The 27,575-nt window shown below is 42.2% G+C and overlaps 2 protein-coding genes across 2 annotated transcripts; both read left to right on the top strand.

The window, feature by feature from the left end:
- Positions 1 to 573: 573 nt before the first annotated feature.
- On the top strand, positions 574 to 18,859 carry mapk11 (mitogen-activated protein kinase 11). Its single transcript, XM_079335039.1, has 12 exons — positions 574 to 866; positions 10,137 to 10,266; positions 10,362 to 10,420; positions 10,650 to 10,761; positions 11,539 to 11,568; positions 12,440 to 12,487; positions 12,562 to 12,676; positions 12,773 to 12,844; positions 13,624 to 13,703; positions 13,892 to 13,970; positions 14,101 to 14,274; positions 15,535 to 18,859. Exons 1-12 carry the CDS (start codon positions 754 to 756, stop codon positions 15,606 to 15,608), a joined length of 1,086 nt encoding a protein of 361 aa, XP_079191165.1. The 5' UTR covers positions 574 to 753; the 3' UTR covers positions 15,609 to 18,859.
- A 1,646-nt stretch (positions 18,860 to 20,505) lies between these two features.
- Positions 20,506 to 27,506, top strand: mapk12b (mitogen-activated protein kinase 12b). Its single transcript, XM_079335038.1, has 12 exons — positions 20,506 to 20,706; positions 21,536 to 21,665; positions 21,774 to 21,832; positions 21,907 to 22,018; positions 22,876 to 22,905; positions 24,148 to 24,195; positions 24,295 to 24,409; positions 24,503 to 24,574; positions 24,808 to 24,887; positions 25,313 to 25,391; positions 25,495 to 25,668; positions 26,621 to 27,506. The coding sequence occupies exons 1-12, from the start codon at positions 20,588 to 20,590 to the stop codon at positions 26,683 to 26,685; spliced, it is 1,083 nt and encodes a 360-aa protein (XP_079191164.1). The 5' UTR covers positions 20,506 to 20,587; the 3' UTR covers positions 26,686 to 27,506.
- Positions 27,507 to 27,575: the final 69 nt, after the last annotated feature.

Below are 27,575 nucleotides of genomic sequence, written 5' to 3'. Positions count from 1 at the left end.
CTAATGACAATATATGTATGTAGGCAAGAGTCTCGTTCTGTGTAGCCTTATTTTTGGCCTGAAACATGATTTCATTAGATGCGTTTAAACAAAATGAAGCCTGTTTTTTGTAGGCTATATTGCCACTTTAATGGACGACTGATATTATTGAAAGTAGGCCTAAAAGCTGCGCGTGTTTTATTCTGCTCCTTTATTTGTGTTCAGAGATTGTGCATGTTATAGACTTCATTTACTTTCTCGTTGTTTCTAGATATAAACCGAAAACAATATATATTTTTGAAACAGTATGTAATTGTGTAGGCCCAAATGTCGCCTATTTAATGTGCTTACTTAGCCAAAAAGTTAATTCAAATACATTTAGTTAGTTAGTTAAATTAGTTTTAGACAACTAAGTTAATTTATTTCACCTATCATAGTTTTTTGTGTGACGTAAGATGTTGTCTGTTTAGTTTGTGATCGGTTGAAGTCTTTTGTCATCAATAACTAAAACAAGTATTCGTTTCTTTTTCTAGAATGATGGTCGGATTCGTTTGTATTAAATGACAATGGAGCCACAGGGAGGGGATGAGAGAGAGAGAGAGAGAGAGAGAGAGAGAGAGAGAGAGAGAGAGAGAGAGAGAGAGATGAGCTGCCACTGGCCTTGTTGAGTGTGCAACAGCAGTATCGGCCGTCGCCTCTCGGGTGCTCCCTTTATTCTCATTCATTTTGTATTTGTCTTTGTTTCACTCCTTTTTTTGTGGCCGGTTCGGAGAAATGTCCGCCAGACCCGGATTTTACCGTCAAGAGCTGAACAAGACAGTGTGGGAGGTTCCCGAACGGTATCAGAACCTGACGCCGGTGGGCTCCGGAGCCTACGGCTCGGTATGGTGAGTGTTTGTGTTCGTGTTGTTGGAGGGGCGAGGCTGCACAGCATCAACGTTTCCCGTATTGCTCATGATGCATCAACATTGCGATGCGTTCACAGCGACTGTGTCAGGAGTCAGCCGCCTGTGGAAACTGATAGGGGCTCTTATGTCGGTGTGAGTAGCTGGTGTCAGCTGTATAGGAACAAGCAGAAAGACGGACAGACTTGTTTTCATCCCTCAGTTCACCTGCTCTATGGAAGAGAATTACAGAACGAGACAGCATCAGTTCAGGAATTTCTCAAGTAGCCTAATCCTCCACCCACCACACATTCATGCAACCTGGCAGACACACACACACACACACACACACACACACACACACACACACACACACACACACACACAGACAGAAACATGATGCAGCTGACTCCTCTAAATTCCTCCAAATATGTGGAGCAACTCTGCAGAGGACAGTGTGCTGGGACATTTAAGATCCCTGATACATCTGGTGAGGGGAAAACCTTGCCCCCTGCTGTTCTCCTTTCCAGTGAACAGAATAATGCATGTCAAACATCCTTCAGCCCACAGTCAGTGAGGCACACTACACCTTGCATGCATGGCTTCATGTAGATCATGTATACTTCTCCAATCTTGCAACATGCAGATTCTTTCATGTTTTTTGGACACAAACTAATATAAGCTGGTGTGGGATCCCGTTGCCATGGCGATGTGTCTTGGCGATAACCAGCTCCAACCGTCAACATTAATTGAGCAGTAATAGCAGCATGCTTTTGTATGGAGCTTCTGCAGTTTAACTTTTAATATAACACATAGTGAGGTCTACACCTGCTCGTTTGAAAAACGTCTTTCTAATCACTTGTTATTTACTGGCGAATAAATATTGATTGAATGATTAACACTTAGGGTAGTCTGAAAATCTTCCAGACAGAAAACTGACAGATCCAGCTGACATGTCACTGAACTAGTGATAGACAGTCCCACTCCCACTGTCTCATCAAAACCTTTGTGTAAAATCAAACCTCTTGCTGCTATTAAATCAGATTCCATTTGGCCCTTTTGTAACCTCTGCTCAAAAGATTTCCCATCACCTATAAAGTGAATTCAGTCCTTGAACACTGATGTACCCTCTGACTCAATGTGCCAGCGAGGCCTTCATAGACCGGACAGTAAAATCATAATCAGTGGGCCAGCTTTCCCAAATCCTGTAAGCCTCAGTTTGAGTACTGCGATACCTTCTACTAAAAGGATTAGAGAGGTAGAAGAGTTCATAGATTGTCTCGATGGAGTTTTCACTCTGTGCAAGGAGGTAGTCAGAAATTACCTGCATTTACGCTTCACACTTTGTCGGGCCTCATACACTGTGCTGTGTCTTACCAGAAAACAAAATCCCATATTTGCCCTCAAAAGCGTCTTTTATCCCAACAGCTGACTTTTTAAAGACGCTGTCTGAAGTGAAAAGAGATTTGATGTTGTCCTCAGTTGGTGCACCACGATAGGATTTGGTCTCCCACTGGAGTATTTGTGCTCAAACACTTCGTCAATAAAGCTGTGCTAAGAATAGCACAAGAGTAAAATGACAGCCTGATCATGTTTTCAGTTGTTTGATTATCTACATTCTGGACGCTCATGCTGCAGACGCAGGTGGCGTGTTTTCAAGAGTAAAAAAACACGCTGTCTATCACATAGTTGCAGTGTTTATCTAGCCTTGTTTGAAATGCTTATTTCAGTCAGAAAAAAACCAGAATGGGACTCTGAAACATCTGGCTGAAGGGAGCAGCTGGAGCGAGTGGTGAAGGGGGATCTGAAAGCTCCTCAGCCATGCCGACTACTTTCCTTTCTGCTGCATGGCTGTAAGATTGTGACAGCTGGATTTAGGTGGTGCTGATGATTTTAGCTGTGTATCAAAATATCCACACCGTCGTACATGAATTTTGTTTCTGTGGACAGTAAGAATCACAATAAGTAAAGTGGTGTTCATTTTATCTTATTTATTTGTAATTTGTGTAAACATGGAAACAGTAAAACTGTAGTGGCATTTATCCCATTGGTGTGAGCTTCATATCTGTGCCCCAGTTCCTGTTTTTAACTGCAACCATCAAAGAAGAAGAAGTGCTCCTCCTAAGAGAGTCAACCCAGAGGTGTTTTAACAACTATTAAAAGCAGGGTTAGTCATTTTCTCCAGATTCATTATTTCATATTTTGGTTGAAATTGTCTTTAGGTCCTGACAGAAAATAATCATTAATGTGCTCTGAAAAAGAAAATCTGTAGCAGTTGTAAAAACTTCGACCCATGTCGGCACTCGGCACATGTTTCATAACCAATCAAGCCTCTCTCCCGCTAACGCTAGCGGAGGAAACCACAATAAGCGGCTATCCGATAAACAGCCTGTACTTTAGGTAAGCTTTTCAACGGTTCATCAACCTGACATCTTATATTCTTAAGATACTACCTGTATCTGACTAAGTTCAAAAGTCAGACATTTTCTGCCAATAATAACTTTCGCTTATAACCGGAGGCGCTGCTTGTTAACAGGCAAGGCAGGCAACCCCCACCGGCTGACAAACCTCCAATGAAACAGACCCTAGAAGCGCCCCTGCAAACAACTTCACCTCGGTTCATCATCCTTTGTTTTAGCTATAAAAGCTGAAATTTTCCCCAAAAAATAGGTCAAGTTAATGATTTGACAGCAAATCAAGCTTCCCACCTCTTTTTATATATTTCTATTAAAACTGTTTATGATTAATTTAGAAATAATTACTCAACTGTAGTTTTCAAGACTTACATTTTCCCGGTAGGTATGGGGGACTAGTTTACAAAAACTCCTAATTTCAAAACTGTGTATTTCAGTAGTTAAAAAAAAAAAAAAGTATTCAAATTTAATTATAATATTCAAATGATTGGTGCACTCCCCCAGTATTCCCAGATACCCTCTGACATACATAACACAGTGGGTTGATTTTCATTTACTAACTCGTGTCTTCTGTTCTCCTTTCACTCTGAAAAAAATCTTTTCCCCTCCCCCATGATTGAGGATCTTCCAACCCTTCGATGCACCCCGAGGAGCAAAGAATAATTCTGAGGCAGCTTAAAACAAAGGAACTCAAGTGTATCAAATGCAGTCTTCCTTCTTTTTTTTTATCACTGGCCTTATGTATAAATGTTTTACAATATATTCTTAAGATGCTACTGGGCCAAAGATTTATCATTCGTCAACTCTGGCTCCTCCATCCATCCTTGTGTCTCTTTCTTTCTCACATCTGTCTTGCACATTGCAGATGGGAGGAGCTAAGCCGCTAGGAAGAGACACAAGTGAGGGAAGCAAGGGGACGTGTTAGTATAATGAAATGCATCCATGGTTGGGAGTCATTGCTCTAAACCCACTAATGTCTGCAAGCCTTTCCTGCCATAGATGAAATAATGTGTTTTAAGTGTGGTCGGTTTGAAATTAGCTGATGAACTAGAAGTGGCGGGCAAAGATTGGTGTTTTAGCAGGTATTTGTCTCCCCTTGTTTTACCATATGCACGACAATTCTGTGTTGCTACATTTTTTATTTTACAAACAGGACATCAGGCGACGTTGGTGAAGTTGCTCGGCTCTACCAAACATCTGTCTTAAATTCTACACGCACAAAAGACATTCCTCCGAGCACCACCCAAAAACGTACTGCATTGTTGAAGTTGATCTCTAGCCATTGTGTGGGGCCAAGTCCTGACCAGCATCTCGCTGTGGAAGTGGGGGTAGAGTCCGATGTATGAATATGTGTGTGTCACAGTGAGGGCGGGGGGGGGGGGGGGGGTAGGACAAGTCTCAAGAGTCTGCCTCTTGAGGTGCTCAATAAAACGGCTCTCATCGCTCATCTCAAACAGCAGTGAGTTCTCACGGAGAAGCCTTAGAGCCTGTTGGACTCGGGTCAAGGATCCAACAAGATGTTATAATCTGTTACAGGAAGAACCCCCCCCCCCCCCCCCCCCCCCCCCCACTGCAGCATTGTAGGAGGAAGGCAGTGGATTAGCTCGTGAGAATTAGAATAATGTTATCGCTGCAAATCAGAGACCCAAGTAAGTGAAGCATCATAAGCTGTTTAATAGTTAAACATGCAGGCTTCTTGAACCCTGTCAACTCATAAAGTTTGGAGTTTTGAACTGAGCAACGTCCCTCGCATAATCCAGACTCAAAGTAGTCTCAGCTTTTATGACCCTTGTGAGTATTCTCCTTTCTGAACAGAAAGTTGAGGCTGGAAATAAAGAGAGAATTTGCACTCAGCTTATCAAAGCATCTTTCATTATACATCGGCATATGTAACATCTGTTCAGTAAACCAGAACTTGGCACGAAGCCCCTCATGCTATGAATAAAACATTATTGCCTCATTTCACGTGTCGAAGCTGTTATGTCTTACAATTGTCGGCTTGTCGATGAGACGAATGATGAACCGAGCAGGAAACAAGCTCCGGGTTCTGATTTGATGTCGTTTGGCTTGATGGTAGTCATCCTGTGACTGAAGTGCAATTTAAAAGACAGATAAAAACAGGCTATAATTACATTGTACTGCTGTGTGGGTATGAGAGTGTCTGTTTGATGGTAAAGTGTTCAGAGGCAATTTGAAATGTTGGTAAATGTGGTCATGTTGTTTCACCTTTCAGTTTGAAATATCAGCGAATGTTTAGTTAGCGTAGCCCTTAGCCTTGTTCTCGTCTCACGGGCTAGCGGTGGTCAGGTTCACGCTGCGTGCACTGACGCTGTGGTCCTGCGGGCGGGTGGTGCTGGTTCATGCTCCACCCTCTCTACCAGACTACCTGCTCTGTCCACTGTCAACTGCACGATGAAAAAAAGTCACTAAAGCCCCAAAACAAATTTGGAAAAAAAAAAAAAAAGCCTAAAAACTTCTGGTATAAAAACAACTCTCACCTTTTTTACACGAGTTATAATCGACTACATCTTTCCATCCCGTATTTCTTTTAACAAGAAATCCGATAAACAGGTTTCTCTAAATGCCAAATTGCTCCTTTTCTTGCATACATTTAATGCAAGACACTAACACTTCATCCGTGTCATAAAAAAATCCATTTTTCTTGCGAGATTCAACACCCTCCCCCTCCATGCAAATCACAAAGGTTTCCTTTTTGACTTAATCAGAAGGAATAACATTAACCGGTAGAGTCAGAAACTGTACATGAAAACAGTTTTCCTCTGAGGATAAACAGCTGACTGATATAACTGTGCATTGGATATTTAGCTTCCCCTTCCCCCTCTTCCCCTTTGAAAGCAGGCGCGCATTAGTGCGCATATACAAAAAAAAAAGAGAGTGAGACAAAAGAAGATGAGAGAAATTGATACTGTAGATGGGCTGTGTGTGGACAGCAGTGCAGTCAGGCCCATGTATGGAGGATGGCAGGGAGGACGGTATGCGAGAGGCAGTGAGGCCTGGCTCATGTCAGAGACCGAGGAGACTGGCTGCTTTCTTGGCTGAAGTACGGCAGGGACATCAGGACCGGCGGCAGGTGATTACAAGGCAGAAAGCCACATGAATGCACTCAGCCGTGCAAGAGTACTCGAGCATGTAAGCATTACAGATCGCCATGAAACCATCCTGTGATATTTACAGAGGATGTTGTTCTGGTGAGGAAAGGAATCATGCTTCAGTTAATGTGCTCGACCTCCGTCTCAAGAAGACCGTTACACTAAAACCTGTACTGAACCAACACTTTTCCTGAGGGGAACATGAGACATGGCCTCTCTATGAATAGCTTGGAAGCCTTACAGAAAGTACAGATTTTCTATGTGAGATAAAGCCACAGTGGAGAAAAGTCAGGCGAGAGACCGTTTCTGCCAAATCGTAATTCAAAGGTTAAGTTTCTCGGCCTGCCTGGGACCTCTTTATACAGCATGAGGGCATTTTCTTTAATTAAACCTTTATCTGACCAGGAGTTTTCCAGTTTAAATACACAGTTCATTTTTACAAGGGAGTCCAGCATGGCCAATGGAGCAGCATGACAAGTTCCACGAGAGTAACATACGATAGACCATAACAGCCAATAGTAAGATCAGCCAGTGTTTTCAGTAAAAAGACCGAGTGAAAGGCGACTTCCCATTCTTATAATGCTAATATCTCAGCTCTTTCAAATATATGTTTATATCCCAGAAGTGTGGCTTAGTGGTCTCTCACCCTGAAGGTCGGAGATCCCCTGACTCGGCAGAATCACACTATCAACAAAAGAGCAAAGACCAACAGAGTGATGAACAGAAAACGTAATGCGGCCGTTTGATCGGAGCAGCCACATACTTACACTCCATGCACCGTGCAGCAGTCACAGGATATAAACGTACCTTCCCCCTCCCGTTGGCTCAAGGTGAATTCTCCTGATAATACTCTGCGGCGTTCTCACATCGGCTCACTCGGACTCGCTGCTGAAAAATCTCTGGCAGAGGAAACTGTGGGTGAAGTCCGAACGAAACATTCTGCTGCCTGCGTTCACACGTTCAGCTCCTCCGGTAAATATCAGGAGCTTTGTGTGAAAGCGCTATGAACATATATATGAGAGATATCCATTGCTGAATAATCATCTAATTCCACCCGTACTGGAGGAGAATAAACCTGATGCAGTTCAGGTTTCGTAACTGTCTCATGGACATATTCTCTCGAACATGTGCACTCTTTTTTTAAACACCACTTTACATCCTTCACCCTCAACTTAAAGCCCCGACACGCCAAGGAGATGGCCAGCGATTGTCGTCCTCGTTTTTGCCGTGTGTCGCTTCACGTCAACCCCGATTTTGACCGATTCGACGCTGGTGAGAGGCCTCTCTCTGATTGGCCGTTCAGAGGTTTCATTCATCTCCAGCTCTCGACACAGGTTCGGGAAAGCCCCTTGAGCATGGCGCTGTAGTCTCCATTAGTGCAGTTTCTCCTTATTTGTGGCCTCCGCCTCTTCTTTTCTTTTTTCACAACTTCTGTTTCTTGATTAGAAGACAAAACAGTGGTGTGAAAAATGGTCTTCTCGTATCCTAACAACAGACTACTGAAACCTGCTGGCGTGCAAAGTTATTGCATCTCACACCTGTGCAGGACATGCGCGGTGGTTGGCCGTCTGCTGGAGTCTTTGAGGAGCGTTCCAGTGCAACGGAAGGCACACACGACCTTCGTCTCCACTCGTTCTTTGCCGACTGCTCGGTGTGTCAGGGCCTTTGAGCTTAAGTCTTCTTCTATTTTGCAGCAATGGCAACAAATGAATAACCTTATGTGAAGTTAGAAAATAATTAGGCCAGATGTGATGTTAACAAAGGTAAAATTCATGACTGAGAGATTTTAAAGTGAAACATTGAAAAACATAAAGGATGCAAAAAAAACAACAGAGTTTTCTCTTTAAGGTTAAATCAGCGGGTCAGAGAAATAATTCTGGAGATGTGTGACACAATTAAAAAGGATTGAGTGGACGTCTTTAACATCCATTTTTTCCAGTGTTGTACTTCTTGATTTTGCTCTGTTTCCACACTGCTTGACAGCATTTCTCAGTTCTCACCCATGTATGCTTCCTCTTTGTTCTGTTCTGTTCTCTGATGGATTTATTAATATTATTATTACCGGGAGTGTGGAGAAGCTGGCAAAGACTGAAAAGACATCACACCACGAAAGGCAGCAGAACAAGCAGCAGAAAGGGCTCAGCGTCGGAGATGTGGAATGACATTTACATTTCAAACGAGGCAGCTGAAATAAGGCGCTCGTCCTCACTTCTCTTGTTCCACCACATCCTCTTTCACCCGTTCCTCTCTCTGCAAGACTCTCTGTCAGCTCTCTGTCACTTATACGCACACAGTCTGTAACGTCTGCTCATGTAGATTTAAAGAATAGTTTGACATTTTGAAAACGAAATGGAACAAAAACCAGACTTGGAGTGACTGTTGTTTCTGAAACTCCTTCGTTTACATTTGAGTTCTTCTTTGTCCAGGTACTTAAAAATATGAACTGTGAACACATATAACACCATTTTTGGTACAGAGTGATACGATATAACCTGATAAGGTAATGGTAGGGGAGTTTTAGGCAAGACAGCTTACAAGCCAGTTTTCTGCCTTATTACAGTAGTCGATCATTGAGGTGGCTGATTCAGTATCATGATTCTTCGAGCAGGTATGAAAGACAGACCTTGTTGACGATTGTGCTGAAATGTTTGACTGATACTGCTCAGAACGCAGCTTTCTTCAAAAATGAACTTCATGAAAGAGCATTTCACGTTATAAGTCATGGTGACGTTGGAGCGCAGATCAGTGTCTGCTCGGCTGTGATGCTCTGTTACATGTGCAGCAGCAGCGAAGCAGACAGACTGTTATTATTGTCTCTGACGTCAAGTCCTCAACACCCGAGCATTATATTTTCCCTGAAACAAGTTTCTATCATGTCAGTCAGGCTTCATTATTTTTTTACATGACTAACAATAGAATCGTTTATGTATTGCTGATTGATCGTCTTCTTCATGGAGCCTCTTCATTTAAAAACTCCTGATAATTTGGATGGGTGACTCACATCCGAGTCCTTAGCGGAGTTACCAACCCCAGTCGTAACGACCCAGAGAGATGGTGTCTCAGAGCAGCACCACGGCTAAGCGATGGTTTACCCACCTTAACAAAGATGGCCATTTAAAGGCTCTGACACACCAAGCAAAGAACAACAAAGGCCACCTTTGGCGTCGCTCACATTGCTTTTTGTCTTGGCCAACAACTCTCCATGCCAGCAGGCAACAGTAGTCCGTTGTTATGACACGAGAAGATTATTTTCACACTGCTGTTGTGCACAAATCGTATTAAAAGGACTAATCGAGATGATCGTCTGATAATGTCCGCCCTTGGTCTTTTAGTGGGAACAGAGAGGAAGAGGCAGATGCGATAAATAAAGAGACAGCGGACTAATCCAGGAGGTAAAAGCGTGGAGACTACAGCGCCACGCTCAACGGGCTTTCCCGATTCTGTGTCGAGAACTGGAGATGAATCGACCTCAGAACAGCCAATAAGAGACAGTCCTCTCTTTGACATGTCAAATCGGCCAAACGGCCAACAACCTCCTTGGTGTGTCAGGGCCTTTACACCCCCTTTCAAACCAGCGGTCTTCCTGGTCCAGGATCTGCACTTTGTCATCCTGAAAGAAGTGTCCTTTGTCCTTCAGATGTAAACCAGAGATACGTGTTTTCATGCTAATTCCTCCCTCCTTGTTTTCTCTCTCTCTCTCTCTCTCTCTCTCTCTCTCGCTCTCTCTCTCTCTCTCTCTCTCTCTCCAGTTCGGCGTATGACGTTGTCTCAAGGCAGAAGGTTGCAGTAAAGAAACTGTCCAGGCCTTTTCAGTCTTTGATCCACAGCCGACGCTCGTACCGGGAACTGAGGCTGCTCAAGCACATGAAACATGAGAATGTTAGTGCTCCTCATAAAAATACCCAGACACAGACAAACGGACGCTCAATTCTGTTATTGATCAGCTCTGCTTCTCTCTGTCTCTGATGCTGCAGGTAATTGGCCTCCTGGACGTCTTCACACCTGCTGCAAAATTAGAGGACTTCAATGAACTGTAAATATCTCATTCCTTTATGTTTGCTGCAAGCTTACTGCTGCCCACATTTCATCAAAAATGCATTACGGGGCAGGGAGGTGTTGATGGAGGCGACCCAACGGGCTTATATGCTTGTAGGGATGTCTGGTGGTTGCCATGGCAGCACCACTATGTTCTCCCCATTAAATGAATCTCCACCATCCCCATGCCCCCATTCAGACTGCTTGTATGTTCCTGCTTTCTGCAGCTACCTGGTGACTAACCTGATGGGCGCAGACCTCAATAACATCGTGAAGTTCCAGAGGCTGTCAGACGAGCACGTACAGTTCTTAATTTATCAGCTTCTACGTGGCCTCAAGGTAATTTACCTCAGCCCGATGAACCTCATGTTGGCCAGACTGGATGCATGCACACTGTGATATGTATATAAATATGTGTGCAGTACTTTTAAAAGTGATTATATGAAACAGATGATCCATAGTTATTTTTATTTAAATGTACATTTTTTGGTGCTGTAGTCAAGGTTGGCTTCATATTACGTACTTTCCATCATGAAAATTGTCATTAAAACGTTTAACCATCCATTTCCGATCACTATTTGATCGGCATCATTATCGTCACTCTAACTTGATGATTAAATGTTGTATTTATCCCTTCGAGAAATCTGTTTCTCTGTTGTTCTCTTTACTTTCACCTAACTTTGTTTTAATATTATTTTTAAGTCAAGTCAAGTTTATTTGTTCAGCACATTTAAAAACAGCTTCAGCTTTTAGCAAACCTTCTGCTCACTGACCAGTTTAGTGACATTTGTAACCTTTGAGGATGTTTAGCCGTGTTTGGCGACACTGTCGTTTGCTCATGCAGCACGTCAACAGATGTGACACCTTTATTTATTTTTTCCTGCTTATTTTACCATCCTTTCTTGTTTCTTGGAGTGTGTCCAAAGCTTGCATGCTAACACTGAATCAGTCCAGAGGAGGTTGGTGTCCATCCTCCATGGTTACCATGAGATGGACAAAGGCCGTCTCCTTTTAGGGGTTTATATATTGAACTGCACTGTTGACCCTTTCCCCCCTTCCTTTATGTCCTCTCTCTCCTCTGCACCCCCCCCCCCCCCCTCCCCTCCTGCCGAACAGTACATCCATTCAGCGGGATTGATCCACAGAGTAAGTGCCTTGTCTCTACATCTAATTCTCACCATCAAGTCTGAGAAAACATTTCTGCACTTGCTGGCTTTAAAATGGAAATAAACGTCTTCCGACCTCATAACATACTGCTTCTTCCTTACTTGTTAGTTTAAGTCTCACTGCATTGGCTTATTCCAACTCCTCATTAATGTTAACACTAATGGGAATAATCAACCTCGACACAGACTTAATAAAAACATACAAATCAATGTGTTTTAATTTCATATATATGCCATAAATATTCATACACACTTTGGTCTGACATTTCTAGGAGATTTTTTTAAGACACCCTGGAGATTAAGATGTTTAAGGAACTATATTTGGCTCACATCATGTTTGATAATTAGGATACACTTTTCATTCAGTCTTGAAAAATTGATGTCCTAGCAGCAGTTGATTTCCAATATTTGGCCAAGTAATAAAAAGGAAATCATAAAGCTGACTTTAAGGCAGGGTGGGCATTCCCTCAGTGCTCCGTCTTCACCCACCCCCCTCCCCTCTGTGCCCCTTCAAAAGCCACACCCCTCACTTACATGCACACGCGCCATTGGTCCAGAAGCGGACCTCAGCTTGTTCATGCAAGGGGTAGAGAACGAGCAGGGAGACGTGATTGGTTCATCAGATTGGTACCTCATTAGTCAAGGTTTTTACAGGTTTACAGCTGTGACAGATGAGAGCACATGAGTTATTAATGTCTGTCAGGACATAAAAACAATTTCAACCCAAATGTTAAAAAGTGTATCTGGAAAAAATTACTATTCCCCTGCCTTTAAGTTAGTTTGTGCAATCCTATTCATATTAAACCTTCTGTCTTATCATATTACTCATATGTCTTCTTTGTCATTCCAAGGACCTCAAACCCAGTAATGTAGCAGTTAATGAGGACTGCGAGCTCAGGGTAAGACTGACTATAGCTTGAACTTGTTGGAAACCTTGAACACCAGTAACTAAAAGAAACTTACTTCCCTGCAGATTCTTGACTTTGGATTGGCCAGACAGACAGATGACGAGATGACAGGGTATGTGGCGACTCGATGGTATCGAGCACCGGAGATCATGCTGAACTGGATGCACTACAATCAGAATGGTAAAAGTTCATCATTTTTTTATAAACATTTTTATAGAAACAAATGAATCAAATGAAAAGTAGAATGATTTCACATATCTCGTGTTTCTGTTCCAGTTGACATTTGGTCCGTGGGTTGCATTATGGGAGAGCTGCTGAAAGGAAAAGTCCTTTTTCCTGGCACTGACTGTATCCTTTATCAGCAAGGCAAAAGTCCACTTCAATTTGCAGCATCTTCCCTCTCAGCATCAACCTACCATTACAGCTGTAAGTGCCCTGAATGAGAGCACTGGTGGATTTGCATTACAATAAAACGCCCCTCTGAAGGGGAGGTGCCTAAACAAGGGAATCGGGGAGATGAATAGGAGCGATCACAAAGGGCTGAATTATCTCGGCTATTGTACACCATGTCTAAGAGCAGAGCTAAAGCAAATTTGATTTACTGATCTGTGTGTGTTCTGGGACTTGTTGTCCAAAACTGTTGGCTTCCAGCAGGGTCCAGCTTCTAACAAAGTTAAAGGCAGGGGTGGTGATTTTCTCCATATTCACTTTTTTAAGATTTTTGTTTCAAATTGTCTTGAGGTCCTGACAGACATTGATGTGCTCTGAAAAAAATTAACAAAGAAAATCGGTCTTCTGCAGCAGTTTGTAAGTGTGTAAAAAATTTCGACCAATGTCTGCCACGAGGTACGAATGTGATGAACCAATCACAGCCTCCCTGTCTCCCTGCTCGATCTCTACCCCTTTGCATGCACGAGCCCACACTCGAAGCATGAGCTGAGGTCCGTCTCTGGACCAATGGCGCTTGTGCATGTAAGTGAGGGGCGTGGCTTTAGAGGGAGCACAGAGGGAATGTTTTGAAAATGACCAACCCTGCCTTTTTATTTCACATGAGAAAGTTTAGTATGAAATACTGCACGTGATAATTTACTAATATCTTGATAGCACTTAACTCCTTGTGCACGAAGATATTGACCAACTGAAGAGAATCATGGAGATGGTTGGAACTCCGACGCCCGACCTGTTGAAGAAGATCTGCTCTGAACATGTGAGAGAAAATAAAAAACCCTGCTATGCAAGGACCAGAATGTTCTTTTCACCAATGCAGTCGACCTTTCCTAATCGGCTTGTCATTCCGTTGACATATCTGTTGATTGGAAAGTCGATGTGGGAGTGTTGGGATGATTGATCACTGATAAATGACTGACTGATTTGATTGTTGGTCTGTATTTGCAGGCACAGAAGTACATCCAGTCCCTGCCCTTTATGCCTCAGCAGGACCTGGAGAAGGTCTTTAGAGGGGCAAATCCACTAGGTTAGTGATGCATCACAGATTTGATTATCATCTTCTTTTTCAAATTGAAAGGTTTCAAGAAGGTTTTTCCCCCAGGCTTCTCGTCTGCTGTTTTAGCCCTCTTTGTAACCTGTGTTTGTTCCTCTGTCAGCTGTGGATCTTTTGAAGCGGATGCTGGTCCTGGACTGCGATGGGAGAATTTCAGCAAGTGAGGCTCTGTCCCACCCATACTTCTCACAGTACCATGATCCAGACGACGAGCCAGAGGCCCCGCCTTATGACCAAACGCTGGAAAGTAAAGACAGAACTCTTGAAGAATGGAAAGGTAAAGCTATTGTTAAAATCATCTAGAAATACAAATGAAAACAGAGCAAAATAACGATTTTGATAAAGACTTTCATGCAGGACTCAGATTTGAGCCCAACTCCAGTCCTGGTTTTCAGGACTCTTGACTCGACTTGGAGTTGAGCACTGAAGACTCAGACTTAGATTCATACTCAACGTATGCACTTACTGCTTTTGGTCTCGCAAAAGATGATTGATTTGATTCACACAAAACACACCAATGAATATTTTTAGACTGAAAACGTCCACTTTGCAGCAGGTTTATGAATGGTCAAACTAGCAAGAGTTTGTATGGACACACCCTTAAATTGACTTGCACCATGCCTCTTAAACCACGTCAGATAAAGATTGGTCAATTTCAATTAATAAACATAGAAAAAATACATAATTGCATTTTATCCTTGGCATTTTAAGATTTCAAGATGTCGACTACTTCACAATTGCATTCAAATGAAAGCTCTTTTAGACTAATTTAGAAGTACTCGTTTGATTTTGAGAAGGAAGGAGTTGAATAAATTGACACTGAAGGCTTAAAATAAGCTCCAAGAAGCAAATCTCCTGACATGCTGTTGTGTAATGTAACCAGTTTAAGCTTGTATGTAAGTGCAAAAATGCTGACGAGTCCACAAAAATTACTTTTTTTTATAAAATCGACTTTATGATTGCATTTCATTTTAGTGGGAAGTTTTATGGTTTGTGAAACGTCTCAGAGCAGATGTGAGTCATAGTTTTTTTTTTTATGCATAGTTTGCAAACACATTATTTCATCATTCCAACAAATGAAATAGAAATGAATAACAGATTGCACCAAAAAACCTCCGTACAGTTCTTTATGATTAAAAAAAACATTGCAAATCCCTGAGGAAAATTCTGGTTTACGCACTGTTACACATGCTTCTCACACACACACACACACACACACACACATGCACAGGTTCTGGGAGCAGGGAGAAAAGCAAAGAGCGGTTGAGGGTTTGGTGCCTTACTCAAGGGCACTTCAGCAGTACTCAGGAAGTGGCCTGGCAGCTCTCCAGCTACCAGAAAAATGTCTGTATTTTTAGACCTCTCTGGGACTTGAACCGGGGACCCTCTGATACCCAACACAAGTCCCTAAATAATAGCAAAATCAAAGGAGGTGTTAAGTGCTATCTCACTGTTTTTCTTCCATTTAAACGCTTAACATGTTTGAAAATGTATCAGTTCTCATAATATATTTCTTTCTTCTTTTGTATGTGCTTAGAGTTGGTGTTTGAAGAGGTGAACAGCGTCAAGGCATCTGGCAGCAAGACTGATAGCCTTCAGGCGGAGCAGTAGACCTCTCTCACTCCATCTGAACCTTTCCTTAAAGAAGGACCATGTACTCAGTAAGTGGGAGAAGGAGCGTGGAAAGACGACTGAAGAAAACTCTGCACTGTGTTTGATCGCCTGCCATGAGTTTGTTGGAGGAGCAGGGACGGGTGGTCTTCAAAAAAATCCAACGCACACATCGCTATTGCAGGGAGGGTGAAGTATCTGATAGACGGTGCTTTCCAGTCCCGGAAGTTGCTCCCTCTTATGTTTCCGACCAGATGAGGAACTAGTCATCGTGGCAACGTCTGGGATCACAGACATGACGACTCGTGCGAGGCAGCAACTTCTCAGAACATAACAGACTGAAAGAAGGGTATTACATGAAGGGGAAAAAAACCCCCCCGCACACTAGGATTTCCAAAGCAAGACAGATCGCTATCTGGTCCCTCATCATGACTAAGTCACCGCTTTCATACATGGAGTTAATGTCTTTAAGGCTTGCAGCAATGCCACATCATATCCCAGAACACCTTAGCCTGCATACTATTGCATGCTTTCTTTGCATTTAATCACAACCTGATATTACAGATGCTGTATTATAACCATAAAAACTGCTTATCGTATCTGCCCCTCTGGTGTTTAAACAATCCTGTGTGACCAACTTTCAATCTATTTTATCTTTTATAATTTCCGCACACTAAAAAAAAAAAACACCATAATGACACACAAGCAAACAGAAAGTATTGTTTTCCCGCCTTGAAAAGTCGTCATCTCCTGCTTACAGAACAGGAAACACTAACTGTGCTATTAATTAGCAAAGTAATGAAAATATGCCAAAGCTAGAACAGAGTGGCTGTGCTGCAGGTCTGTGTTTACAGAGTGAACACGCTCATCATACAGTTTTTCACTGATGGCTGATTTCTGATCACCTGTCTGTTTGCGGAGCTATATCTGGTTTCCATTACTCTCTGAGATGTGTTTCGCTAGCTTTGTTATTGTTTACATTAAGTAAGATTACAGGCCTTTTGTAATTGGAAAGATACAGTTGTCAGCATGTGTGTACATTGCATCATTTATTTCCCAAATGTTATGAAAGCAATGATTGGTTGTGAACACATTGCAGCCTGTTGAGTCTCATAGCAGCCAAGGCACTCCCTGGTTGCAAAAAAGATCCTTGCGCAATACTCATTAGCATAGGTGATATTCTGGATTTGGCCTTGGCTGTGGATTTTTCTGTAATTGTCAAGCCAAACGCAACATTAACATATCTATTATCAGAATGTCCTCACAGGTATTATTGTATAAGCAGCATGAGGCCAACGCCTGCACATATCATTGCGACAAAAGGGGTAACTTCCTCAGTCATATTTCGTCATTTCACTGCATGGGGAAGTTTTAGTTCTGCAAACATTTTGCTGAGGCAGAAATAATCTGGTTGTTTTTAACTGCAGTTGTGCGAAGTCAAATAACCACTAGATGTCACACTTACTACTGAAAATTGATGAAAATGTCAAGAGATCAAAGAGGATCACGCTGTGTTTTGTGAAGTAAGATGCTACTTAATGGAAAATGTGTCTACCATTAAAGGTCACATATTATCTACCTTTTTTCAATAAGAGCTCCCCAAAACATGTCTGTGATGGTTCTTGTTGTAAATCCACTTGATCTTGTTTTTGGTCATGCTTTATTTTAGACCTACTCAGAACAGGCTGTTCCCGTGTCTGTAGCTTTAAATATGTAAATAAGCTGTCTGACCACGCCCCCTCTCTGGAAGGGCTCAGTCTGTCTCGCTCCATGTCCTATTGTTTACGCTGAGAAGGCAGACTCAGCTCCCAGCTGTGGGAGTGTCACTTGGGGAAAGGGTTACTGCCCTTTGTGATGTCATGAAGGGAACTCCAAACGGCCTGTTTGAGCACACATTTTCTGAGAATTGGAGCAGGCAGAAGACAGAGAGGATGGACTTTTTTTTTATCATGATTAGAGGGGTTTGAAGACAGACTAGGGACACTTATTAGTGTTACAGAAGTGTATTTTGCATAATTTGTGACCTTTAATGAATGCATCTTTGGTATTAAGATAATTCTGTCTACATTGGATCAATTTGAATGTGAAATTAAACCAATCTAACACAATATTTCACATCTCTGTTTAATGCTGTTCAAAATACTGGCAACATCAGTATGAGGGAAATCGTAAATAGCAGATTTTAAGTTTTGCTTTGTGGCAGTGATTGGCTCATGACTGTCAAACCAGCTTAATTAGTCCATCAAATTGGACTTTAGTCGAACAAAGGAAGTCGGTTTAGAGGTATTTGTTTGACAAGTTTGGCTTGACGCGCTTGTTTCAAAGAGCAGTTAAAAATAATCAGGTTAAACAATTAAAATACTAAACTGCATGATATAGAGTACAAATGGTTGAAACTCAAGCTAATGTGAAAGGTGACGCTGATATGAGGTAATGATGCAAAGGAGGAGAATTTAAGGGACATTTTAGCAGACATTAGATTGTGCTCTAGGAGAAAAAAACTCATGGATCCCTTGTTTTGTACTTTCTTTTTGTAAACCTAATTTTTACTGTCCTTCTAGCTACAATAATGGCAGGTGTACAGCACATGTTATTTTTTCACTTCCTCGTGTTAATGCTGAGTAACACTACCTTTCGTTAGCTTAAAATCTGCAAGCAAGCTCTAGCTGTTCTGAGCCTATAGCTTGCTAACTTGCAAGTCAAACTGCTACAGTGTTTAACCACATCACTTTAAATTTAACCAGTGAGATTATTTGTGCCTCAAGTGAACATTAGTGACACTAAAAAGTCACAAACACCAAAAAAGAAAACTTACTCAAGCTATTCTTCCCCTCAATTGGTTAACACTGATGTTCTACATGTAGCCTCGTGCAAGTCGCCCATTAACACAACAATGCAAAATGTTCCAACTACAGTTCAAATGGATCAAAGTTGTCCGTCTAGTCAATGGTTGTTCAAGCTCTGAATGTTAGTGTAATATGCTTATGTGGATGTTGTATATGTGGTTGACTTGAATAGCAAACTGCAAATCGAATGTACATGTTTACTGTATGTATGTTACAAGTTAGAAGTGTGTTTCGAATACTTGGTGGCATGTGATTCATCAGTATCCTTGAGTTTCAAATCATTAAACCGAATGTCAGCTCTTAGTTTTCAAAGGATTCTGATGATTTTCTCATTCAACATCTCCTTCGACATAACTTCACAAGTCTTGGCTTCAACTGAATAAAAACCATCATTTCTGTTTGACAGTTTGGCTCTTGTATTATTATCCCTACAACAGTAGTACGTTTTAGGAAGAGACTGCCTTGCTCTGATTATTTGACATACTTGTTTACATTTTCCACAGACTCCCCAGTGGCGTGTCCAGACGTTTTTGGACATGGGTGGTCCAACTGGGGCACTGACCGATGCAGGGAAAGCATGAAGTTTGAACGAATAGCCTCATATTTATCTACTCTTCCTATCTTATTGTATCTACTCTGACTGCTACCATTTAAGCATATCAAAGATGTTTAATTACTGTGTACTTTTTTTGTGTATGTCAGAAAGTAACCAAACATAGTGGCACCACATAAATCCTGTTGATTTAATTCTTTAGACTTTCTAAATGCTAAGAAAGCTAGCTACAGTTTGAAACGAAGCTCTGATAGTTTATTTTAATAGAAGTCTGATTTTGGGTTGGCACCATGCAGGGCTTTCAGATATCGAGTCTGGATCATGTCAACCCGTCTGGACACACGCCTTCCTGTTCCGTCTTTATAAATCATACAAACTATAATATTGTACTGAAGCCCTAAGCAGACACAGGTCCAAACATTTGACTTTCTTTTAATTTGATTTCTCGAGATCTCTACTTATTAACTTTGTTTTGAGGGATAACAACTGCTTTTTTTGCAGCATTGCGTGCTGCGAAAGCCCGGCACAGCACAAGCTCTACATAAACGTACAAACGTCAGACATGCATGAACACACAGCGCTGAGCTCCCTTACTGGCTCTGCTGACAACACCTCTGTTACTACCTCTGAAGGCGGTACAGAGAGGGGATCACTTCGACCCCCCCATTATGCCTCTGCAACATTTAGACTGAAGGTGAAACATGACCGTGGAAAACATAGTGCTGCAGGAAACAGCAGTCTGAGAGGAGCAAATGCTGCTTATCTTTCATGATTTCACAACTTAGATTTTTAGGTCTTGACATTAGCCTAACTTGTTATCACAGGAAAAAAACAAACTAAAGAAAAACATATGGATGTGCATGTCCCCATAGGACTTCCATAGTATCATATGAAAATTGTAAAATAACAATCAACAATCCTATTGGTTAGTAGCCCAATAGAGACTTTAGTTTGAAAAAAGAAATCAATTCAGTTAAGCAACACTGAAACCCCACAAGAAATAAGAGAACTGATCTTCAGCATATTGCTGTTATAAAAGTAAGAGAGATGAAACACTGTGAGATAAATAATTATTACAAAGGTCATGAGTTAATATAAAAAACTAGAATAAAGTATAAAGTCAAGTCATTTCTAGTGGTCATTAATGTGCAATTGGTTTTATATAACAGCTCGTGCATTTAAAAAAAAATATTCTTATAGGAGTGTGAGAGGTATTTAAACTCAGGGTGGGCAGATGTTTTGTGGCTTTTTCTCCAACATAGTAGACACACCCATAGACTGCCCAGGGCGACCAGGAGGCACGACTAAACAATGTGTGTGTTTTTGGGTGTGTGTGTGTGTGTGTGTGTGTGTGTGTGTGTGTGAGTGTGTGTTGGGGGTGTAACTGTCGACCCTGCGGAGTGGGCTATTGGAGACGTCCGCTGGTTCATGCGCAGGAATTGAAGTTTGGTCAAACTAACGCGACTCTTCAGCGTTTAAAGAAAAAAAAGCGGACATTGTCACATGAACGGACGGAGAGGACCTGACCCGAGAATCGAGAGGACCCACACTTTGACCTCAGCCTGGGGGAGTCGGTGGGCATGGCTTTGCGGTCAAGGACGGGTTACTACCGTCAGGAGGTAAACAGAACCGCGTGGGAGGTTCCGGAGAGGTACCGAGAGCTGAAACAGGTCGGGACCGGAGCCTATGGGACTGTGTGGTAAGTCAAGAGGAGATCCTCCGCCACAGCTGGATTTGGAGGAGGATATTGATTGCGTTTTGAGATCAGCTGATGGGGTGGCTTGGTTTCTGCTGCGCTATCTTTCACAACCACCACTTCCTCCTGCACGTTAGAGAAAGACTGAACATCACAGCAATAGATGAAATCTCCCTGCTGCAACCTTCAGTGGGAGATAACCAGATAGAGCTTTTTTCTTTGCGTTTGAATTCACTCCCATAAAAGAAGCAATGTGCAATTGGTTTTTAGAGACCAAAGAAAAAGGGGAGACAAATGTCTTCAGAATATATAGTATTCATGTTGTTGTTTTTTTATTCATGTGCATTTTATCTCAATACTTTTAATTCTACTTTCATTTTCACTGCTCTAGCAGCCCTGCCTGTGTGGGATATTTGTGGTCCCCTGTGTCTCCACAGCTGGCTCCGCAGGGCCTCTTTTGCATTGTGTTGTGTGGATGAGAGTCAACAAAGAAAACCTCCCCCTCCCCAATCTCATTGTTCGGAGAAGTCAAAGACCCTGATTTAAGTCCATAGAAAGCGCTGCCGCTTTGTCTTTTATCCCAAATAGACCCTCGCTGGTTCCAGACATTGTAATGGGTCATAGCAAGAGAGATTCAAGTGTGATTAATATCATTAATGAGACGCTGTATCATGACAGATGCTATTATTACACCTGTGGATTTCTTTATAGACTTGTCATGACGTTTGTCCAGCGTAACGGTTTAGTTAAGTTTCAGCACTAAACTTCAGCATCTTCAGAAGAATCTATTTACTTGTACTAAGGTGATGTTTGATCTTTGTGTTTGTTCCAGTTCAGCATGGGACCGCAGATCCGGCACACAAGTGGCCATCAAGAAGCTTCACCGGCCGTTCCAGTCCAAACTTTTTGCAAAACGGGCTTACAGAGAGCTGCGACTCCTCAAACATATGAAGCACGAAAATGTAAAGAAAAAAAACTCCCTGCGGACAAAGACAAACTCCTAAACAGATACATTTCTCCGTCATGTGTATTTCATTATGATGTTGTTTTACCTTTTTTCCGTTTACCAGGTAATTGGGCTGCTAGATGTTTTCACAGCTGAAATCTCATTGGACCGCTTGCGGGACTTGTAAGTTGAGCGTTGATAGAGACCTCAGTCTTTGTTCCTTTCGAGGGATTTGACTCCTCTTCTCTCGTCCGTAGTTACCTGGTGATGCCTTTCATGGGCACTGACCTCGGCAAGCTGATGAAGATGGAGAGATTAACAGAAGACAGAGTACAGTTCCTCGTCTACCAGATGCTCAGAGGACTCAAGGTACACATTTCTAATAAATCACAGATACATTCAAAAGGAAACGTACGATGCATTAAATAAAGGGGATATTTTTAAAAGAAGAGATTTAAATGCAGAGGAATAGTTGGAGAGAGAGAGATTTGTTTCATGCTTTGCAAATGACCGATGGCCTTTAGTGTTGGGCCGCGCTCTGAGTGCAACCAGAAAACGCAAATCAGCCATTCTGAGATAGCACCCAGGCTCATAGGGGATTTAAATGTCAACCATATACCGAGTGGCCCACTCGAGGGAGGCTTTAAAATATGTAATGCAATTTTAAAATCAATACGGAAATAGACAGGAAGCCAAGGATTGGGGTTATGTGGTGGTGTTCTCTTTAAACCAGTAATAACTCTGAAGGATTATGGACCAATTGAAGGCTGAAGTACCTGACAGAGATCAGTATGAAAAAATATAAAATGGGATTATTAAATGCAACAGCCTTGTGTAGGTTGATACATTAAAGGATTATATTCAGAGACTGTGAGTCCCACACAGACACAGACGCACCACCCTCGGACAATCTGTTGTGTCACTCAAAGGAACTAAATATTGGATTATTCTCCCACTCTCAATAAGATACTCAATATGCAACCTTCAAAACACTCCTCAAAAAGTGGATGAAAGAACACAAAGTCAGGGCCTTTGTATTTTATTTGTGACGCGTCTTTCTCTCTTACCTGCCTTGAGACAAAAGATGGAGACGAGCACTGTTCATTAATATGTCTCTAACAAATAAAAAAGACATAATATTGTAACAAGAGGGAGTGAAGGGACATGCTTGTCTCAGTGAGTTGAGCTGAAGTTGCTGATTCTGTGTGTTTCTCCTCTCTCCCCAGTACATCCACTCTGCCGGGATCATCCACAGGGTGCGTGAACTTTGACCTTTCAGACTATGAGCTGTGGGGGCTGGGAACTTGCTCTTTTTCACACTAGACCCCATTCATCCGGATTCCCACACAGGGAGCGTTCTCAGTTCTCGACAGAATGATACGTGGACGACTAGATTAGAAATGTCCCACATGTCCGATACATCTTTCTTGGACCTTTAATACCCAGAAATTGATGAGGAGATTTTGCTGCCAGCAGATAGAAGTTGAATGTATCAGTCATGGTCATACTAAATGACTGGATTTGATTATTTCAAGGCCTGAAGGAGCAGTGGGGGGCGTGTCCACACTTTTGAGACCGTGTTGGCCCAACTGGGGCTTGTGTAGGATTAGCATTTTATTTAGCATTTAGCTTTTATATAGGTTTGATTAAGTTTTTTTTGACAATATATAAATATTCTTACCTTAAAAATGACTGAAAAAGGAAATGTGCTTCATTGATATGCAAACAAAAATGTAGCAGCCCAAATGGTTGATTTTAGCTAAAGTCCTGCCTCTGACAAGGCAAATAGCCAATAACAGTGTAGGATGGGGGGGGGGGGGGGGGGGGGGGGGGGGGTTTCAAGGGGCCCATGCCACCCGTGGTCAACCCTTTTTGATACACCGCTGCAGCTTTCCATTCAAGGTCCAGAGTCCCTTTATTACTGTCAACACTTCATTCTGCTACAACTTTTGGTCGTCGTTGCACCTTTTTACAAACAAACTGTGTCCCAGTATGTGAATTCAAATTGGATTACAGTTACAGAAGCATCAGAGGCACCAAATGTGAACACACACACAGCTGCTCAATCTTGCCACACATTACCAAAATGAGATTTCTTCACTATGGGTTTATCGAAGCCTGGTGCAACATATTTCATGCGAGCCGTAACGGGAGAGTTAGTATCTGACCTTGAACTGGCAATCCTCCGTAAAATGGGCTCAGAGTTTTTATTATGTTAATCACTATAGATAGATAGATAGATAGATAGATAGATAGATAGATAGATAGATAGATAGATAGATAGATAGATAGATAGATAGATAGATAGATAGATAGATAGATAGATAGATAGATAGATAGATAGATAGATAGATAGATAGATAGATAGATAGATCGATCGATCTTCACCCATATGTGCTTATTTGCTTGTAAGCTAAAGAAGTAGAAACAGATTTCCTCTTTGGTGCCCAATCTGTGTAACTATCCTCTTAGTCTCTTCTGTTTTTCATCTCTCACAGGACCTTAAACCAGGAAATTTAGCCATTAACCCTGACTGTGAGCTAAAGGTAACACATCTTATCTCCGTATATCTCAATGAATCATATGTCTGTACCGTCTCTCATCGCCCTTCTGTTTTGTTTTATGTCGTCTTTTTTCGGATTCAGATTCTTGACTTTGGCCTGGCGAGGCAGGCCGATGCAGAAATGACCGGCTACGTTGTGACACGCTGGTACAGAGCGCCCGAGGTTATTCTCAGCTGGATGCATTATACACAAACTGGTAAATTCTCATTCCTCACATTGTGTGTGTGAGAAGGAGTGCACACATGAACAAGATGAGACCTGTGACATAACCCTGATTCACCTGTTGCAGTGGACATCTGGTCGGCTGGTTGCATCATGGCAGAGATGCTACTTGGAAAGCCTCTATTTAAAGGAAACGATCGTATCCTTTAAGCTGTCTTGTTGTGTTCCAGCATCAAGTACGATGAGTTGACTTTTATCTTGACTTGTTGTGCATTGCTTAACATGTAAAATCCTACCTCTGAAAAGATAAAGAGATATCCTCCCATCCTGTTTGGCTGTAGATATAGTCTGTAAACGATGCTCATTCGAGTATCAAGCTGACTCTTGAATGACAACATTTCAGAGATGATACTTGACCAAAGCTTCTGCAAGACCTCGACCAGCTCAGAGAAATCATGAAGATCACAGGAACCCCGACCCCTGACTTTGTCGTCAAGCTCCAGAGTCAAGATGTAAGTGGTACACAGAGCGAGCATGCTGGAGAGGGAGCAGAGAAGAGGGGGTTGCTGCAGGAGCAGAGCCTGCAGTATACATTTCTCTTTACTCAGATGAGGTGTTTGAATCGTTGATTTATTTTGGGTTGAATCACATCTTTAGGTGACTCACTCTGCTGTGCATCATTACAGAAGAAGCCTAAAAACAGCCACAACGAGTTTTCTCTCACCCTCGTGTATTTCTCATATACTTCCAGGTGTCTTGTATTTGACATTTTATGAGAACTTAGCCTGTAAAAACGTCCTGACTTTGTGTGTCAGCAGCCGTTTTCGTTCGTCCTGTGATGGTTTAAAAAAACAAAACATCTTACCTGACTTGTTTTTGACTTTGATGAACATCCCTGTGTGTGCGAACCCTCTCTTCCCCTCCTCTCTCTCTGCAGGCCAAAAATTACATCAGAGGTCTTACAAAAGTTCCAAAAAAAGACTTGCACTCTATTTTCTCCAAAGCTAGCTCAAACGGTACGTAAAGCTCGTCTAAATTCAAATTCACCTATGTGACTTTTTTAATTTTTTTTTACTATATTCTATCCTGCTGACGTTGACTTCTGCATGTGCCAAACAGCTGTGTGTGTGTTGGAAAAGATGCTGCTTCTGGACCCCGAGCAGAGGGTGAGCGCCTCAGAGGCCCTCGAGCTGCCTTTGTTCAGTGAGTTCAGAGACGCTGAAGAGGAGACTGAGGCGCTGCCCTATGATCAGACCATGGACAACACAGACCTCCCACTGGACCAGTGGAAACGTAAGAGAAGACGCATCATTTTTCATTAGAAAAAATAGGTGAAGAGATGTTTAACAGTATAATAGAAGCAGCTTATCAGAGCAAAACAAAGCCTTTCTTTGGCCCTGAGTTTGCACGCCACTTCTGTTCCTCTCCCACTCGGCTGCACTCTGTCACTTTCTGTAAATGGACTTGACCTTGTGTAGCACTTAGAGGTCACACCTGCACATTCACACGGCCACAGGTTGCTATGTAGAGTGCCCTTCAGTATTGACTCATCCATTCACACAGCAGGAGCGACTTAGAGTGAAGAGTCTACCCCGAGGACACGTCGGACATGTAGCTGCAGGAGCTGGGGATCGAACCCCAGATGACCAACATCTCTGAACAACAGCAGACCTTAGATTGAAAACAGCACCCGTCCATCCGTGTGGTACATAGATGAGCTTTTCTGTCTAAACAGTCCGAAACATAAATACAACGACTACATTTAGAATAGATACTGGACTTACATACTGTAATGTAACAGTATTTGTTATTTGCTGGAGGATGTTATTAAAGATCTGGGATCTTTTCTGAGGATTTAAACGGGAGGGTTGGTGATTATCTCCAGATCTATTTTTTTAGATTTTGGTTAAAATTGTCTTTAGGTCCGGACTGAAATTAATAACTCGTGCTCTGAAAAAGGAACAACGGAAATATGTCATCTGTGGCAGCTGTAAGCCTGAAAAAACTTCGACCAATGTCTGCCACGAGGTGCCAATCTGATGAACCAATCAGGCCTGTGAGTGAGGGGCGTGGCTTACGACGGAGCACAGAGGGGAGGGGTGCAGATGGAGCACTGGGGGAATGCTACTTTCAAAACGACCAACCCTGCCTTTAACATGACTCAGAGTACATCCCATAGAAGAGAAAAACGATGATGGTGTTGAGTGACATACTGAAGATCGTCTTTTCTCCTGTGTGTCTGCAGGTCACACTTTCACAGAGATACTGACCTTCAGGCCTCCCAGGGACTCCAGAGAGACGTCACTTTAACAGCCCACGCTCACACATACACAACCAGCGCCAAATAAAAGATCCTCTGTTATCAACTATTCTTGTTTTGTACATGTGTAGAAATATGGGAACTTGTTAGTTTGTTTCAGATTTAGTTTTCAATAAATATGATTTTCTCAATGAAGAGCGTCTGTTGTTATTACAGTTTGATTAGTGGGACACATTCAGGTCAGGGTTTAGCATTTCCTTTAAATGTGGACTGAGGACTTAAAGTGTGTTTGGATGGCTTAATTCACCTTGGGCACACATCCTTATTTCTTTCTTTCCAGGATACAGAAACAGCTTAAAGGTCTAAACCTGCATTTATAATTGAAGCTGTTTAAACTTGGTTGCTGAGTTGAAGTGATGCCATGTCACATTTTGGGGTGTAGCTACATAATATTTAGTTTCACATGGACACAGCGTGACATTTCCCTCTTTTGGTCAGCGTCCAAACCATTACACCATCCGACAATCCCCAAAAAGCTCCGTGAAACTGCTCAAGGCTGGACTCAGATATCTGCAGCTTCTTAATCCTGCCTTTTTTTAATCAACTTCCATCAAATATGAGAAACTGAAAGATCCGTTAAAAAAAGCGTAATCTGAAGTGGTGTAGTGTTACGTTGAGGGTCCAAGGCAGACACGTTTGCCTGCTGATGTTGACTAAGTGCTGCTCCGGTCGTTTATTTCTTCGTGGCTGTGCACTAAAACAGGAAGAGCTGAACGTCTCGGTGTGCATTTCTTTTCTCCCAGCTTGTGATGAGAGCTGCTGTTCTGACTTTAAAGCCTGTGTGAGAACTTTTTTAGCTGGCTACGAAACAGACTGAAAATACAACTGATGTGTCTCTCTTGCAGCCGACCTCATACAGTCAAAAACTCGACGATTGATT

The sequence above is a fragment of the Symphodus melops genome, assembly GCF_947650265.1.
Source record: "Symphodus melops genome assembly, chromosome: 22".
Taxonomy (NCBI): Eukaryota; Metazoa; Chordata; class Actinopteri; order Labriformes; family Labridae; genus Symphodus; species Symphodus melops.
The sequence above is the reverse complement of the archived record's forward strand: the minus strand, read 5'-3'. Positions and strand labels throughout refer to the sequence as shown.

What these genes read in the sequence shown, in the direction of transcription:
- mapk12b (XM_079335038.1), top strand. Translation starts at nt 20,588, where the DNA reads ATGGCTTTGCGGTCAAGGACGGGTTACTACCGTCAGGAGGTAAACAGA. An exon ending in GGAGCCTATGGGACTGTGTG is followed by an intron (nt 20,707 to 21,535) that starts GTAAGTCAAGAG and finishes TGTTTGTTCCAG; the next exon opens with TTCAGCATGGGACCGCAGAT. An exon ending in AACATATGAAGCACGAAAAT is followed by an intron (nt 21,666 to 21,773) that starts GTAAAGAAAAAA and finishes TCCGTTTACCAG; the next exon opens with GTAATTGGGCTGCTAGATGT.
- mapk11 (XM_079335039.1), top strand. Translation starts at nt 754, where the DNA reads ATGTCCGCCAGACCCGGATTTTACCGTCAAGAGCTGAACAAGACAGTG. An exon ending in CCTTTTTCCTGGCACTGACT is followed by an intron (nt 12,845 to 13,623) that starts GTATCCTTTATC and finishes TTGTGCACGAAG; the next exon opens with ATATTGACCAACTGAAGAGA. An exon ending in AACTCTTGAAGAATGGAAAG is followed by an intron (nt 14,275 to 15,534) that starts GTAAAGCTATTG and finishes GTATGTGCTTAG; the next exon opens with AGTTGGTGTTTGAAGAGGTG.